This window comes from Hoplias malabaricus, chromosome 3 (assembly GCF_029633855.1).
Source record: "Hoplias malabaricus isolate fHopMal1 chromosome 3, fHopMal1.hap1, whole genome shotgun sequence".
Lineage (NCBI taxonomy): Eukaryota > Metazoa > Chordata > Actinopteri > Characiformes > Erythrinidae > Hoplias > Hoplias malabaricus.
The window spans coordinates 31977249-31996209 of NC_089802.1; the positions used below are offsets into that span (position 1 = coordinate 31977249).

At 39.9% G+C, this 18961-nt stretch overlaps 1 protein-coding gene across 1 annotated transcript in view; it reads right to left on the reverse strand.

Annotated features, from left to right (window-relative positions):
• LOC136692541 (rho-related GTP-binding protein RhoN-like) overlaps positions 1-18549 on the reverse strand; it is a 43558-nt gene extending 25009 nt beyond the window's left edge. Inside the window, exons 1-2 of the mRNA XM_066666042.1 lie at positions 18162-18549; positions 16882-16969 (exon numbers count right to left, since the gene is read on the reverse strand). Coding sequence (XP_066522139.1) covers positions 16882-16969; positions 18162-18263 — 190 coding nt within the window. The 5' untranslated portion in view covers positions 18264-18549. The remainder of the gene's footprint in view (positions 1-16881; positions 16970-18161) is intronic.
• Between the last annotated feature and the right edge of the window lie 412 nt (positions 18550-18961).

The following is an 18961-nucleotide window of genomic DNA, read 5'->3' on the forward strand; positions in this document are numbered from 1 at the left end:
TTTGTAGCTGACAAAATGGACAATAAATGGAAAAATAACGTTAAGGCTGATTGGTGAATATACACCAGGGGTTACATTTACATTTATGACATTGGCCGACACTCTTACAAGTTAGAGTTGGAGTCTTGTGTTCCTGCCAAAGCTGGGAATCGAACCCTACTATGTGTTACCCGCTACTACAACCCATCCCTGAGTATCAAACAGGGTCAGTCATGAATGTAAACTGCCACCAAGATGAAACAGGTCCATCGTGTCATGTGCCAGTTCTGCTCCAGGAACGTGCAGCTGTTTTTGTTGTCAAGCTGTGAATGAATCCAGGTGAGAGTTGGCCTCAGAAGCCGAAGGACAAGTACAGCATGTTTCTGTTGATTTGCTGGCAGCTGAACAAGAGACATTAGTGGGGGGTGGTGAAGAGTGAAGAGCAGGTAAAACTACACCTGCTCGCTCCAGGGCTCAGGATGAACGTAAGTCATCTGTTCCTCTTTGGGTTTAACGTGGATGTGAAAGGATTTAAAATGTGTCTCACGTTATGTAACTGGAGTTTGAGTAAGTGGTATTAACTACTAATTCACTGGCTGGTTAACAATAATGGATGCAGAGAAAAACTGTGGGGTAAAAAAAAAAATCAAAAATAAAAGGCCCAGTAGCAAAAACAGAAAAAACCTTGAAAAAGAACTTTGTAAAAAAAAACTTTGTATGGACAAAATAGCAATGTAGTGGATATTGTTCACAATTTCTGCCAAAAACATTATAAATGACAGGTTTATAACTAGGAACTACAAAACAACAGCTAAAATGCCAAGGATTTAAATATATACTCCTTTGCCACCTTTTATTCAAACTTTCCACTCCACCTTAAGGGGGACATGTTATGAAAAACACACTTGTTCAGTGCAGTACCAAATTAGTGGGTCTATCTGGAGCCTACCAACCCACAAACCGTGAAACAAAACCACCCAGTCAGTTTTATGGTCTGCATAATTCAGAAAACATGGCTGGTCTGATTTTGCTCTGCTGACAAGTACAGACACTTTAGACTCTCTCCAATCACAGCCACATCCTGTGGGAGCAAAAACAAACAAACAAAAAATGTAGGGATGTGCCGATTTTGCATTTTTTCGGGCCAATACGATAACCGATAGTTAGCACCTTGGAGTAGCTGATGTTAACCGATATTAATAATCGATAATTTGACCTTTTGTAATTAAAGCAAATTCCCATTGAACAAAACAACTTCTTTTTATTGTGGGTTTGTAATTGTTTATCATCAATAAATTCAGACGCTGAACGACTCTATATCTGCACTGTGGTGGCTGAGAGTATCTTTCTGACGTTTAATCTGATGTGTGTGTGTGTGTGTGTGTGTGTTTACACTACTATCTGTGTGTATGTGTACTAAGCATCACTGATATTTTAAATTAGTTTTCACCACAAAGAAATTTGATCCCAGAAACTGCTCCTCACTCCTTGACTCTTCAGTTGAACTCAGCTGTGGCTCACTATTATTTAAAGGAGCCACTGCTGAAAGCAGCAGTTCTGAACAGGGTTGTTTAGACAGGGTGAGAACACTGCTGTGGGGTTTGATCCTCGTGGTATTTTGACGTTTAATTTAGACATCAGAACAATGTTCACTTGTGGAAAAGGAGAAGAATAAACCTCCTTTAATTTGTGCATCATTTTCAGCCGAGATGCTAGAATGCTAGAACTACTGCATCGTTTAATTTGGAAAAAACAAACCTATGTAACAACAACAAAATATAACATTTTATTTAACTGTTTTTCATCATTTGTACATAGTACATTTTTTCTTTTAGTTTTTTTAGTCTCCTTTTCTGGCTCTTTCCTGAATTTTGTCTTCAACGTTAACCCAGAATTTTCATTTCATTTCATCACTGCAGATAAAACCAGACAATGCTGACGATGACAAATGGACTGACGTCATGACCTTTTAGCAGGTAGCACAGTTGTTTTCTTTAGAATATTCTATGCTAATGACTGTAGTGAAACAGTAGTCAACAATTTTACCTGTTAGCTATGACTCCCCCAATCGCACACAATGCCACTATCCCCAGAGGGCGAGGGCCAACACATAACGAGACATGAATGAATGCAATGATAGTTTTTGTCAAACCTCTGCTAACACAATGCCACTGGAAGCTCAACACCCTTGGAGGAGAACACTAACTGTCCATGCTTTTTATGCTAGCCAACAGACGGAAGGAAGGAAGATGGAAGGCCATCCTAATCCCCCAGAGAAAGTGAGGATAATGCTGCTCTTGGATTTCTAGCCTCAGATGGCTGAGGCCCCACAATGGATCTCATGATAACAGCAACAATATTTAACTATTTTAGCTATTTTTCTTTTTAATTCTCAGGATCTTTTGAGCAAATCACTGAGCTTTGTTGCCACAATCCTCCTCCCATTTTTAAAAACTGACACTGGCCATTTAGTTGAACCATAAGGAAGAATGCCTCGCAGGAAACGATGAAGCAGAACTGGCTTTCTCTCCAATAACAAAAAAAAACAGCAAAAGATCCTTTTAAAACGAGCTATTTTAAATCTTTGAATGTGAAGAGCTCTCATGTATTCCTGCTCATCTATCAGATCATTGTCCCGCTGAAGATGGTCACTGGGGTGTGTCCTATTTCCTCCAACAAAGATTCCATCTCAGCTGTTTGAATTCCACAAATACTGGACATTTTTGACCTCAGATTGACTTCTTCCTCCTGGCTGAGAGCTTGTGTTTGTGCAGATCATCCTCACACAGTGACTGTCAGAGCACTGCAGTATTCTCTGCCCGCATACGGATATTAATGTAGTAATTACCAGGACGAACCATTTGCCAGTGGAGCAGTGCATGCCATTTATTAAACCACGTAACATAGAGCATGGCCACATAGGTACAGTCTGGGTTTATATATTTTATTTTTGGGGTTTTTTTTTTTTAGCTTTTTTCTTAGTTTGCCGCATCATTTGAGCACAACAAAAGTGTAAAACTGTCATGATGAATGGACCAATAGAAATGCTCACATACTCCAGTACTGGAGGGTTTTTTTTTGTTCATCTCATAAACAAAAATGGTTATTTCCTCTCCAGTTTCACTTGTCAACGAGTCTTCTCAAAACTGCACACACCATCAAACCGCTTCAAGGTGTTAAACACATTCTTCCTGCAAGACACACAAGGCCGAACTACTGTTTCAGATCTGTCACATCAGCTGTCGGACGCCTGTGCTGGCTCGCACCATGAGCAGAGAGATGGTAGAAGAGTGAGGCCAGATGTGCTTTCTAAGATTCCTGGCCCCAGATTGCCTGAGGCACGATCATCAGGGATTGATCTATCTCTTGGTCATAGGGCCAGTGCTCAGATCATTGTCAGCATCTTTGAGTCGCACTGCATCAAAGTACATTGTAAAAATAAATGTATCACTGTTCATTAATTATTTGTTATTTTCTCAATCTTACATTGTTTATTGTTCCAAAAATGATGCAGCAGATTGGTTCTGTATTCGTGTTACTACTATTAGCCCTTGTTTATTTGCCAGCAAACACCCACTTACGGCGCTTCACTGTCCTCATTCCTGCTGTAAGCAACACCCACTTTCAGATTTTTGTTTAAAACCAGGTGACAAATAAGGCACAGTACAGGCATTCATCTTGATGTCATTTGAGTATCACTACCGACACATTGGGACCAATAATCCAATAACCAGTCATCCATTCATTGTCTGTTATCCAGTTCAGGGTTGTGGTGGGTACAAAGCTTACCCGGAATCACTGGCGCAAGGCAGGAACACACCCTGGAGGGGGCGCCAGTCCTTCACAGGGCAACACACACATTCACACATTCACTCAAACACTCACACCTACAGACAATTTTGAGTCACCAATCCACCTACCAACGTGTGTTTTTGGACCGTGGGAGGAAACTGAAGCACCCGGAGGAAACCCATGCAGACACAGGGAGAACACACTACACTTCTCACAGACAGTCACCCGGAGGAAACCCATGCAGACACAGGGAGAACACACTACACTTCTCACAGACAGTCACCCGGAGGAAACCCACGCAGACACAGGGAGAACACACCACACTCCTCACAGACAGTCACCCGGAAGAAACCCACGAAGACACAGGGAGTACACACCACACTCCTCACAGACAGTCACCCGGAGGAAACCCACGCGGACACAGGGAGAACACACCACATCCCTCGCAGACAGTCACCCGGAGGAAACTCACGCAGACACAGAGAGAACACACCACACTCCTCACAGACAGTCACCTGGAGCGAGCGGGACTGCAGGTCCCTGGAGTTGTGTGGCAACGACACACCCATCCCAAAAATTACAAGGCAATCTGACTTAACCAGAGTTGTCCCAGACATTAACAGTCTGTTCACACAAACAGAAAGTCCATCTCCATCTCACAGGATGAATCAGCACACTCCCAAATAGACAGTGAAAGTGTCTTCACATAATGAAGAGACACACAATCCCACAAAAAGACGACAGAATCTGTCCTGCCCGGGATATATTTGCATAAAATAATGGCTTCAGCTCCGCAACCTCACTTTCTAATGGTCAGATTTTACAAGCCCATGCCATGTTCGTCTTCCTTTTGGGTTTTAATATGGAAAGTGTCCCTCCTGGAATCTTTTTGAAGTCACAGTTCCCTTCCATTCCTTCTTAACCTTTCAATTTCCAGTTGAAGAAAAAAAAAACTGATGGGGTTATTGTGTGCAATGAAAGCTGAACAAAAGCATGCTGTAATTTCATATTGATTATTTTTCGCTTGGAGAAACGAGTGATTTTTTTTGTTTTTTTTGTTGAAAGCACAGACTTCAAACTTTCAATTTATACCACATTCGTGTGGTCAGTGTAGCTGCCAGTTTCAGAGTGGTCCACCACCCAAAACAATCCAGCCCAGAGCAGCTTTGTGTTAGTTTCCGTGTCTGGTCATATTAGACACGGTATGTCACAACATCTTTGTTTTCCCATAGTCTTTGGTTGCCTTCTGATGTCTTTTTTCCTGTATTTTTTTTCTATGAAACAGTCTTTGGCTGAATTTTCTCTCTGAATGTTTATTCGTCTCCAATTCCACTCTCTCCCCGGATCGCATACAGTGCCACCAGCCTCGGAAAGGTGGAGGCAAACATGCGTGTCTTCTTCTTGCTGCTGAGTGGTGCAGCAGTCTAAACGTTGTCCCAAAATTAAAGAAGACAGGAAGGAAGATTATGGTTGTTGTTATCATTTGAGGCTTCGGTGTTCAGTTGTCCAAAGGGTGTACTAGACAGACATCAAGTAAAACATTTTATGATAAAGCAAGAGTACACTATAACAAACTATTTGATTTTCCTATATTTTTTTCTAGATGTGGCCCTGCCTTGGGTGTTCTTGTGCCTCTTGAGAATGCAGTTTGCGTTCTGTTTGTCTCTGCTCCTTCATTCGTGTTCAGTTTTGATTTTTCAGACGCCACCAAGAAGCCACTTGAATCCTTAATGGAAGGAAATCAGACCTACAAAAAGTCCCCTTCGGAATCATCCAGATTCCACGCTTCAGTTTAGGGGGGAGAACAAAAGGGGCGCTGTGTGTCGAGGATTAATGGAAAGCAAGTGCTTCTGAACAGAGGCGTGGAGATTCAGGAGCAAGGAGAGAATCCCTACATCCCAACAGCTCCACATCACTTCAAGCATCACCTCGAGGGGTATTTTAACCCCAGCTTTGGACTATGGAAGAGTGGACATGTGATCTGTGATGGAGTAATGCAGCTCCATCCAATTCCTTTGGGATGAGCTGGAATGGTGTTTGTGATGCAGAAAGAATCTTGCAACATTGGGACATGGCCTCACGAAGGCCCTTGTGGCTGGATGCCATCAAATCCTCAGCAATGTTCCAACATCTACTGTAAAGCCTTTCCAGAAAAGTGGAAGTGCCAACATAGGGGACCTGCTCTACAGAGCAGAAACTGATTCACTCAGGGACAACAAAGCAATGTGGTTATTCTTCCCATGTGAGTTGTACTTCATAGAAACAATGAAAAAATAATGAATAGTCAGTCACTTTCAGAAACTCTTTTTGCTGTGTTTTGACTGTTCTTTTGTTGACGGTTTCAACGCAAGCTCAGTGCTGTTTGTTGCTTTGGCATCTTCTTCTGAGTTAGTTACGATGCGTCTCTTTAGAAGAAAAACAGTGGGTATTTTTAGTTCTATTGCAAGATTTTCCCTTAAAAAAGGATCATTGATGTTCTTTAAGTATCAGCAGAGATTTTACAGAAAGGGAATTTATTGTAATATTAACAATGACAGCAATTATTCTTGACGTAATTTTGAGAAGGGTCCTGGAACCCCAAGCTGGGGCAGCGGCAAAGTGAGTTGAAACTTTTTAATCTTTATTTAGAATGTAAAACTTGTCACACTGCTTTTTAGCCAGTAATAATTCACAAGCAAAATCCCATTTGATTCAATGATATTGGTGGTGATGAGTGATTTTGTGCCACAGACATCTGGGGATTATATTTTTTGATCAAAAGTTCACACTGAGTTCAGGTTTGGTGAATTTAGACATGTGAATTCTCCCTGACTAAAGAGCTGCTGCTTTGGGTCTTGGGACTGCAATACTGTAGGTTTGTGTCACCAAACTTCTGGCCCCACTTTGTCTCCACCCAATTCTGATGGAGAAGCCCTCTTGTTCAAACAGAGGTTTTAAATGGCCTTTAAGGAGATTCCTTAGCACTGGGATACCCAATGTGTTTATTACTGTCTCAGTTGATCACACAGTCCACTTTGGTCAATCGCGTCCCATGGCTGAGTGACAATGGTTCGATTAAAAACGAAACCTATGAAAAGAAAGAATGATCAAAAACGGTTTGAATAAAACGAAACAAAATGAACAAAAAAGACAAATTTTGGTCAAGATCCTCCTGCATCACATCACTGCAACAACATGGTGGGGGAACCATAGCCTCATATTTGGACAAGCAACGTAGACTGAAACAAACTACACCTACTGTTCAAACCAGGGGTGTCAAGTGCTTCTTTTGAAGTCCACATATCGGTCCACACTCACTAATGATTACGGAAGCAGGCTTCGAAATTGGTCCAATGAGACGAAAGATACGAGACGAATGAGACACTGTAATATAGCTTACTGTGACACTCATATTGATGCCTTCTTAAGCTCTCCTTTTATGGACAAATAGGAGCCAATAAAGCACGCTGTGATCACCTTCAACAAATGGAACACATTTTCCATCAGATTTACTGTGGTTATTTTGGGAACGCTTATCGGAATAAAAGGACTGTTCCAGGCACAGGTTAAGTCTTGGCCTTCCTGTTAAGCAGCATTATGAAGTCTTAAAACCTATTGACTTTAGCTGGAGGATACTGGCAGACGCCATGTCTATCGCTTCTGCAGCTATTGTTCCTGAGTATACAGCAGACACTGATGCTGTTGCTGTGCTCCCTTTACAGTGATACTTCCCAGTGCACCCTGACTTCTGCTGAATTATAGATGAAGTAAAGCAGGATGTACAGCCATCACTCAGATCCGTCTCTCTCTGAGCTGTGTGTGTGTGTGTGTGTGTGTGTGTGTATGTGTGTGGCCGGACAGCAGGATGCTCCTGGGGTCCCTGTAGGGTTTAGAGTGCCTCTTACACTGAAGGCTGGGGGGTGGGGGGTGATTAACTATTGAACACTGAGCAACTGGGTGGATTACACACACTGTGTGTTTGTGTGTGTGTATGTGTGTATCAGGGTCAGCTGGATGGGGTCAGGGGATCTACAAAGAAGTTAATGATCCTGATTTAAAATGAACGAGTGCTCAGCATAGATTTTGTGTTCAGAATGACCTCAAACAGCCAAGGAATGGTGCTCTCCAGACTGGGGTCTTGTTTTCCTGAAAGCATCTTAATGTTAGGGTCAACAAAATTGGGAGGGAGAGAGAGAGAGAGATCAATGTGATGCTCATATATATATATATATATATATATATATATATATATATATATATACCTTGCTTATTTAATATATTAGTATTTTTAAAAATATCTATATTTCTTAAAAATTTTGAATATTCATATTCATTATGAAATCAGATCAGGTCAGAGATAAGTCAGGAATTTACACCCAGACAACCTTCTAGCTGCCCTTTCTGCTTTTTTTCTGCACAGACAAGCACTTACAGCCCTCACTTTTTCATACACACACACACACACACACCGACTCTCATAACCCCCCTTTAATCTAAATCCCATGCTTCCAGTCTTGTAGAAATGGATCCAGGTGCTCTCTCTCTCTCTCTTTTTCTTTGTGTGTCTTTGTCTCCATCTCTCTCTTGCTGGTGCAGCTGTGAGCAACATCCGATACAGCTCAGGAAAACGTCCCCATCAATTAATAATAGGCTGCTGTGCCAATATTGTGATACCACTTCCTCGTGTGTGTGTGTGTGAGAGAGAGAGAGAGAGAGAGAGAGAGAGAGAGAGATCTGGGCACTGAGAAACAAAAGAAGCAGAAACTGGACCTTATCACCAATATCTACTTTCCTTTCTGGAGTAAAATCAATTCATGAAGCAAAGCTACAGGCACAGAGTCACCGTGTGTTACACACCACTCTCCAAGCTGTATTCTATTAGTGGTCATGTCCTCATCCTTTTTTGTGGTGGACAAAAGGCTTTTCATAGTTAAGCTCTCTTTATCCAGCATCACATTCTTAAAGCTTGCAGTGATCCATATAGATTACATTCATGAGTTGTTACGAGTCTACATTGTTAAGGTTTATAAGCCCAGAATTATAATTAAACTGGAAGGGGCTGATTATTGTCCCTTTATTATTATGGCTAATTAGTTATAGCCATTTCCATGGGCTACACACATTGCACTAGCTAAGTCTCCCTCATTTCTTGATACCACCGAGTTGGGAGGATGAAGGCAGCACAACTTCTTCCTGGATATGTAAAGCTTCATTGAATGTTTCCGTGTTTTTTTCCCGTTGAACTACTTCAGATGCAATGCTACTGACCAGCTCAACATGCTTGCAGGAGAACACTAACATCCAAATGTGTAACATCAGCTAACAGATGCCTGCAATGTTTTAATCTCCAGACAACTAAAATAAAGTATCCTACCATAAATTGAGTGAGTTCCAAATTGGTTTTATTTGATATTAACCAAATATTTGTTTAATAATAAATTTGTTTTAAAATGATAGTTTTTTGCCTTGCGGTGACGTGCGTTCCCTGAATGTCCACAGGGCTGTAATTACAGATCAAGGCGTCACTCCATTTCCTTTCACGCGCCCCATAATTGGTGCCTGACCAGAGGCTGTTTCTCAAGCCTCTAAGATGATTGCAGCGGTCAGAGGTCAAAAGTGTCACGACCCTAATGGGATTGAAATGTAGGATTAGCTTTAGCTTCAGAGCTAGCAGCATTGAGTCCACGACTTGGGTCACAACACAATAGCTAGGCTAACCAACAAGAGTTCTATAAGACTATAAAAGACCAACACTCTCCAGTTACAAAGAGAATAAAGCTTGGTGTAGAATAGCCACAGACAGTACTCATGGATTCTAGGCAAGTTCCCATGGACTGACAGGTTGGTACACTTCTTGAGAATTTCAGGAAAGAGGACAGGAAAACAGGAGTTGAGCTTGAAAGGAGGCACATGAAACATATGGATGAGAAAAAAAAAAACATATAATGACTAGAAAAATTGAAAAATGAATGAGTTATGACAGATTTAACTTGCAGTGGTGGTGGACCAGATGGAGGGTAATGGAGACAGATGGAAAGAAAGGGAAATAGAGCATTGTACAGAAATATCCGCATCTTGTTCTAGAACCTGTGTCCAATTCCCATTGCAGAAGGGTACCAGGAAAGGGACAGAGAATCTGAGTGTTTTGGTCACCTGATTTCCCATACTATGGGAAATCTATTAGCAATACTATTACAATTATAACACATACTATTTGCAAAGCTAATGTAAAGAGCAAACAAAAAAAAAACAACAGCAACAACAGAGGAGCTTCAAGTTCTGATTTACATTTTACTCAGGATTTGGGTTTGTGGGAAGAGACAGAGACAACCACTGACAGCAAAAATGTTTCTGTTTTTATATTTTTATGTTTCCTTGCATTGTTTTCCTGACCGTTAGAACCACAAGCGTTTCAAATAAATGCTGAGAAACCACTTGAAAAATCTTTTCGTTTCTTATTCTGGTGTCTTCCGTGGTATGAGGAGAACAAGGTGGTGGAAGCAAATGCTAAGGTGAGAGAATAAAGTATAAAAAAACAAAAAACATAAACAACAAAGCAGGGAACACTGAAGTAGATCAAGATGAACATAGATAAAGATACATCAATGACAAAGTCCTGCAAACCAGGACTACATTTACAAAACTTGTACAGTGAGACACAATAGGATGTACCTGTGAGCTAAGTCACATGACTGCCTAACAGCTCAGAACTAATATATATATATATATATATATATATATATATATATATATATATATATATATATATTTTTTTTTTTTTTTTTTTTTTTTGGAGCATATTTATTTATTTATTAAAAAAACACTAATAAAAATATTGCATATTATCCATAATAACAATTTAATTATACAAGGCCTCTCTAAACCCAAAACAACACGCACTTCCTCACTGTCCAATGTTTATGGACCCAAACTCTCTCTTTACTCTACTCTTGTTTTTCATGATGCTGATATTCCATTTATTTCCCTCAGTTTTATCCCTCCCATCGATCTTTCTCTCCCACTCTATCTATCCTCCCACTTCTCTGATAATTAACTACAAGACAAAACAAGCTGGTAATTATCTCAAACACTGTCTGACATGAGCTGCATTACTGAGCGTCCTTTCATGTCCCTTTGCAACCCGGCATTGTAATTCATCTCTGGCACCATACACGTTTCGTATTCCGTATCTTTTTTTTTTTTAATACTAGAATCAGGTATTTGTGTAATGTTGGTGATGACCAGATTTGTTACACTTTTTAAATTTTGGCATTGATTTGGCAACAAACTACCTGTATTTCTGACTACGTGAATTTTAATGGATTTAAAACGACGTTCAAATATTTAGGAAATTCATATTTATGGCACAGTTATGGACAGCATTAGCCTAACACTCATCCTCTAGTTGCATCTATTATTGTCCTCCACACTTGCCTGCAGCTGTCTCAGAGACTAATGAACCAAGTGAAAGAGCAGGACGGACGAGTGTGAAAGACACAGAGGTTAGCAGCTAGTCATCATTCTACACCCGTCCTACAAGGGGACAAGCTAATTCAGCTAACAGCTGGCCACTTTCCGTCTGGACCAGCCTCTGAAGCCCAGCCTGTGAAAAATTCATTGATTGTAGCAATTAAGCCATGAACCAGCCCATAAATCCCACTTATAAATACTTTAAAAGCGCTAATACACTTGCTAGCTAAAGTTGTTACGATCCAATTAAACACACACCCGCGCACTCACACACACACAACACAGTGGGGTGTAGCTGGAAACAAAGTTCCAGAATGGACACGTACTCAGTGCTGCGCTCTGTTTCCCCTGGATACAGGCGCTAATGCTAAATTAATGCTTCTGCTACATTCGCTAACACTCAATTAATGCTGTTGCTACAATCGTTACGTAAAATTAACATGTGCACTCTTATGCACTCAGACTCACAGAGAGAGAGAGAGAGACCGAAAACCGAATGAAATGAATGACCTTCCAACACGTAAAATTAGCTTGCACAATTAGCCTCTGCTTTGACATTAATATTCTGACACGTTTACCCTTTCTGCCTCACACACACACTTGCCCTGGATGGACTGCAGAACTATTCATACACGGGCTCTGTACTTTACTTTCATGGGATTTAATCAAATATTCATGCAGAGAAATTTATGCATACAGCTACTGTTTAAAACTCAGAGACCACAGATTTCATCTCCAGTTATTCATTTTAATCAGAGTATAAAAAGTAGGCAGCATACAGGGCATGTAACAAAAAAATAACATTAACGCTTTGACAACTAAATATAAAATGAATACTTCAGGTATGTTGTAAGTCTGCTATTCATTCATTCATTCATTCATCTTCTGTAATTCACCCTCCGCAAACACAACATCACACTCTTACCCAGTCACACTCACACACTCACACCTGGGGACAAATTCACAAAATCACCCAGTCCCTCACACACTCACACTTATTGACAATTTTACACAGCCAATCCACCTATAAACAATGTTTTTTTGTTGTTTTGTTTATTTTTTTTCCGGCTGTGGAATGTTGTTCCACATCTCCAACAGTCCAAGAAGCTGTTTGCACATTCAGTGATGCTGAGTTCTGAGTTCTGAAGTGACCAGTCCATCATTCTGAGAACACCAGAATCTTGTTTGATTTGATGTATGTTCTCCTTTTGTGTCTATTTTCTTTCCTCAGTGTGAGGTTACTGCCAGCAGCACTTCCTCTCCAACACATAGGGCCTGAGTTGCTTTATCACAGTGGAAAGAGGGATAAGCTAGGCCTATCACAATAATTACATTATCTACTTATCGTACAATATGTGGACATTTCCTCAGTGTTGTCCATTATGTTTACTGTTGTGTTTGTGAACATAAGAAGAAGTCACCAGTATTTTTTTAGCCACACACTTGATAGTGTTCTCCGGTCTCTCTGTTTGGGGGCCGTCAACTTTTTTGAAAAGAGTGTTCTATGTTTTATTTATTTAGGATATTTAAACTTTTTTTTATTTCAATTCCAAAGTTTGAATATTCTTAATTATTTTGTTAAAATTGCAATTTAAAGGGTGTATTTGCACTGTTATGTGATTATATTATTGTTTTATTGGTGTCATAATATTAAATGCTCTTAAAATGACGATAATATCATTTATTATGTAATATAACAATGTCATATTTATATATCTGGCACAATATATCGACCACAAATACTGATATTGTGACAGGCCTAGACAGAGCAGATACACTTAGCCACCAAGATATTTCAAAAAATACTTATGTTTGAAAATTGCCCAATAATAATATGTAGGCCAAAAAAGAGCATATATTTTATTAAATATTCAGGATTCATTGATGGCGTTTATAACCTGAACAGCCGGTAATGACACGTCAATGGCGAAGGCCAAAGCAGTATAATACTTCACAAACCATTGTCTCTCTCTATCTCTCTCACACACACACACACACACACTGCACCTCATATCCTGTCAGACTAATGTGTTTGACATTGACCAAATCAGTTGCCACCAGAGAGCTGTGAGGGGTGCTAAAATGGGGACCTTTATAGAAAGACCCTGCGGTGCTTTAGGACCAACAAAGAACAAGTGTTTGAGGCTGTTCCACACCAGTTTTGTGACACTGTACATCAAAATATTGTTGTCTCCCCCACCCTCAGATCCACAGACGTAGGGTGGCACAGTCTGAGCTGTGTCTGTGTGTGGGATAGATGTGGGAGCAGCTCTCTCTGTTATTTAGGGTTTTGTGGTGTGTTTATGTTTGTGTTTATTGCAGTTTGGGTTTCTTGTTTTGTTTTTGTGTTCTATTACTTGTGTTGGTGCCTGTTTCTTTTGAGTTATGTAATACCGTATTGTTTTACATTCCCACAGCCAGCGCAATGGAAAGCTGCATGCTCCAGTTACAGGATATAATAGTACAGTGAAAAAAATACATATTCACCTGCATTTTGTTCCATTTCTAATCAAATTGCTCACTAGATATTTGTCATTCATTTATCAAAATCACTAAAATAATTGAAAAAACTTTCAATTTATGAAAAATATATTTTTCATTTATTTATTAAATGGGTCAATAGTCAATAACCACTGTTCGCCTTTAAAGCAGCATCCAGTCTTTTCAGGACACATGCTTTTACAGTTTTCAATGAAATTAAATTGGTTTCTTAGGGTGAGTCCCATTTCACCTCTTAAAACTTAGCCCTCAAACAAACCCACAAATGCCTAAAAATGTTCTCTTTTAAAAACTATGCCAACCACCATATTATCTTAGTTTAATACCGTTTTAATGCATTACGTGCCATAACTAGGGCTGGGCAATTAGTCAAAAATTAATTGAAATCGATATTCATTGTCTATATCAATTATTTTTATTTTATGTCCCCACTGTGTGTTCATGTACTGCCCCTTTAAAACCATGCTACCAAGCTGTAGTCACATGATTCTGCCCCAATCTGCCACATGGAAGTTACCTAAACTCTTAGGTCGACAGAGCGAATTAAGCAGCTCGTACCAAAGAAAAACACAGCGTCTTTGGTTTGGACGTCTAGTGTTTTGACTTTAATTAAGACAACACTGAACATAAAGAAGTCAAAGGTAAATGCTGAGAAAAAAACAGTTTTAGCCAAAGCACAATCACACACCAAATATAAACAGTGCTCAAAAACAAGAGAGCAACAAGCTCCCGGCAACATTAGAAAAATATCCCAGCTTTAACACTGGAGCATATTTACAGCACAAGCCTCGTCACTGAACTATGAGTCAAAAACACAAAAACAAAATAATTGTTCATTAATCGTAACCGAGATAAAATGTACAATTAATCGTGATATTGATTTGCGCTCATATCGCCCAGCACTAGCCATAGAAATCATAAAACACTGCTAGTAGTATGCCAATGTCAAGAAATGGTATTCACACTTAGTCTGAGCTAACATTAACATTTCATGTAATAACTTTCTGCCAAAGCTTTCCAGACGTCTGGTTCCTATCAGCACCACTTTGAAGGATTCCCTAAAATGGAGGATGACAAATCAAAACATTCATCTTAAAATTGTTATTTAAATTCTCCTCTGAGCTTGGGGTTGGTGTAGGTGGAGTACAGCAGCACTTACATGCATTCTTTTACTCATACAAACTGACACTAATACACACTGGTTTGAGTCATGTCTTGTGTGTCTTTATGTGTTATGAAGAAACATGCCTGCAGACCTATGTCATCATTGTGCAAACTCCATTTGAGTATCTGTACATTACACACACTATCGATACCTCAGTATTTAAGCTGTAAATAGGCAACATTTAATTTTAATTGCTTGTAAAATTAAACTATTAAAGTCAGTACAAATACCAGACAGGAAAAATTCCCATGTAACTGCAAAGACAAACATCCACACTGAAGTAACTCGGATTACTAGGCTGAAGACGGGAAGACACACCCAATTTTAGCATGAAGACAGACCTGTTTCTAAATTCAGAGTTCAGGCTGAAGACTGAATATGCCTCTGTATGTGTGGGTGTCTTAATGGGTTATGAAATGGCTGCCTAACCCTCAAAATATATTAAAAGTGTCTTAAAGGAACACTAAATAGGATGTGCTATGTTTTGCTCTTGGGCTCCCTCTACAGTTAGAGAGTGTAATTCACTATTACAACACTGTCCTGAAACCAAGAGGAGGGTGCATCGCAATGACTTTAATGCTGTAATTCTAAGATTGAAATATTACCTAAAGCTCCTTTAATGCTAGACTAGGATTACATATGTATGACACAGCCCAAACAAGAACCTACACCCGCTGCAAGAACCTGGATGATTAATCACACTATAAATCAACGACAGCTGCCATGTTTTCAGGACTTTCTCCCATAATAGTCTGGCTAACAATGTGACAGCAATGCACCATTTGCTCCAGATGCCCAGCTGGCAAGCTGATCAGCCAGTGGTGAAACTTTTTAAAACAAGTTCAGCGGATAGACTTCATCTTCAGACTCCATTTAGAAAATGCCACCGAGATTAATCCGTTTCTTCTGCGCCTCGGCTCAGAGCGCCGGAACTGGACCATCTGCCTCGCGCCTGGTGCTGGGACTTGTGCAGCTGTGTCACATACGAGGTCCAAACACCTCTTAGACAGTGCCTGGAACGCTTCTCAAATCCACAAATATAAGACATAGCAAATTCCACCTGTTAGCTATAGCGCCTCACAATCACACAATGGTACTAAACTGCTCAATATGCCTGGAGGACTGGACAATCATACAATATCAATAAATATCACAATATAAAATGTTTTAATAACAATACACTATTTACAACATCTGTCACTGACTGGCGGTCATTACAAGGCACTGTCTTCAGTCCAGTGCACTGAATTTAAAATTTAGTATAAAGATATTAATATTGAGTAAAACCAATAGGTTCATGGTTGATAGTGATGTCATATTTTTTGGTTGTTCTTGGAGGTTTTTCAGTGGATTTTATACTGTCCATATTGATATCGGATTTTAATCATATTGACCAAACCTAAGAAATATATTGTGATAAATTTTGGCCGTATTGTCCAGCCCTACTTGGAAGACAACACTCGCTGCCTACATAAGTGTTAGCTAACAGCCGCCTGCTTTGGGTAGCATCCTACTGGGTGGTGCTCACCCAGAGAGAGTAACACCAATTTTACAGCATCACCAGGGACAATACGCATGGCCTCTAAATTATAGGGACAACACAGGACAAGGTACATCTAGGGGCAACACACATATCCTAGACATTTTAAGTGTATTTTCCACTGGTAATTGGGGACTGAGGTGGTAGAGTATATGAGACTTGTTATAATCCTGGGTAACACCCATTTTTCTATGGTTTTGCTACATCAATTTCCATGGTTATACTCCTCCCATTCCCACAGCCATGCTATAGTCATTATATAGTCAATATTTATATTGTCAATTTCTAAGGTTGCCCGAGTTACCACTTCTGTTCCTAAGGCTACAATCCCATGAATTGTCATGAATTTCATATAAACCGTGGTTTCATTTTGGATTACCAAACTGGTTTATGTTAGTAATATATGCACGTATGTGGACATGTTCCTGTTTGCACTTAGAGAGGAGAAGGTGCTCACCCGAAGTGTCCCACATGTTGAGCTCGATCCGCCGCTTGTCGATTTCGAAACTGGCCGTGTAGTTCTCGAACACCGTGGGCACATACGTCTGAAAAGTGACAGTTCATTGGAGCGGATTAGAATCCCATTACAGTGATAAACAGCCCTGCACTACCTGATTTAATCTGCGCTGCAGTTTCTAATCTTCGTCAAAGTGCCTCAGGGTGGCTTAGGGACCAAACCACAACATCTGAACCATCTGTAAGTAGAAATGCAAATGTACCCGCAGTTTTTGAGCTCGGGATTAAAGCCAGAGATGAATACATCTTTGACAGTTATTAGCAAAACATTATATAGAGCATTTGATATATACATAGACGCAGACAGAATCCACACAAGCATGCATACACACACACACACCTTTACAACAGAATCCACCCTGAAGAGCTGGAATCAGTTTTAACACTGAATACTTCCCACATTGTCACTGTCCCTGATCTTTCACCTTACCAAATTCTTAAACAGCATAAATAGAAATAAAGAAGTATTGAGGTTACATGAAATCTTTTGATTTTCATGAACATATTTGTACAGGAATCATAAACGTGACCTATTTGCTTATTCGTTTAATTCCATTGCCTACGACTTTAATGCCTTTTGCAACTGCAACTTTGGCACATGACTGTGTGAAATAGTGTGTTCACCAGCCTTAGTTTTCCTTTAATCTAATCATTTAAAATCAGGTTCATATTTAATATTTATTAATGTTATCACAATTTAACTGGACATGCTAGCATCACATGCTATGTTAAATTGAAAAATTGGTTTAACCTGTTACAAAAAAGGGGTTAAAACCTTAAAACCCACCTCCAGGCTGTAGACTCTGGCTATTCTAATTGTAAATACTCAATCAATGCCACTGACACTGATTATTACCCTATTAAAAAAAACTATTTTTATAATTAGCATTTTTTCCATAATGTACATAAGCATTTACTGAACATTTGACAAGAACGGGCCATAAACAGTTTAAACAATCTTGATTTATTGGATCTTAAATAAGATTCCAGTCATATTTTATTAATACATAATCTATAATATCAGCTGAAATTGGCCATTAAGGGTGTCCTTACAGTACTGTTGAACAGCTACCTCAGTTTAATGATGGAGAGACTAATTTTAAACTTTCTTTCTTCAACACTTTCAGGAAACACAGTCCAGGCTAGCACTGCATCACATCTTAAAAGTGATTAAAACTGTTTAAAACTACTTAACTGCTGTTAGAACTCATATAAACTCACCTCTGGGTAGGAGTCCTTTGCGAACACATGAAGTAAAGCGGTCTTCCCACATTGTGTGTCTCCCACCACCACTATTTTACAGCGGCTAACTTTACCCTCCATCGATCCAAGTGCCTTCACACTAAGATGGCGTCCGGCATTCACGTTCCCGCAAAAATGATTATTTTTGCGTGCCAATATACAAATAGGTAAAAGTCTCAAGGTGTGCGCGCACGTGAGCGCGCTGTTCCTCCGCGCTGCTTTTCAGCTCCAGTTTCAGAGGCAACAACCCGTTTCAAACTGCTTTGAACTCCTTTTTTAACTCGGTTCCAACCCGGTTTCCTCTCTGTTCACACTGCGATTACTTGCGTTAGTGCAGGGCACTCCGGCTCAGGAGTGAATCCTCCGCCTCGCTCAGGACACATCTGCCGAGTCTCTCTCACAATCTCCGCCTGCTCGTGCCTCCAGCCAATGAGAGCGCCGCTCTTTCGATAAATATTCATATATTTAAATGAGCACTGACACTGCAGGAACTAACAGCAAGGCTGCGACCAGTTGTGCGCCCCTTTGATGAATATTCATCAATATTTATTACCATGGGAGCGTTCGTCCAATGGAAAATCCTCCGTGTCCATCCTCCTGTTGAATATGTATTTAAAACACTGTTTACATGAGTGTTGGTGAACCGGCGATGATTTGACACCTGGCCACGCTATTTAAACAAAATTACTGATGTTTTTTTTATTAATAATAATTTTTGTAAATATGTCTAATAAATGGATTTTCTCGGCGAGCTCAGTGGACATGCCACACAAGAATTA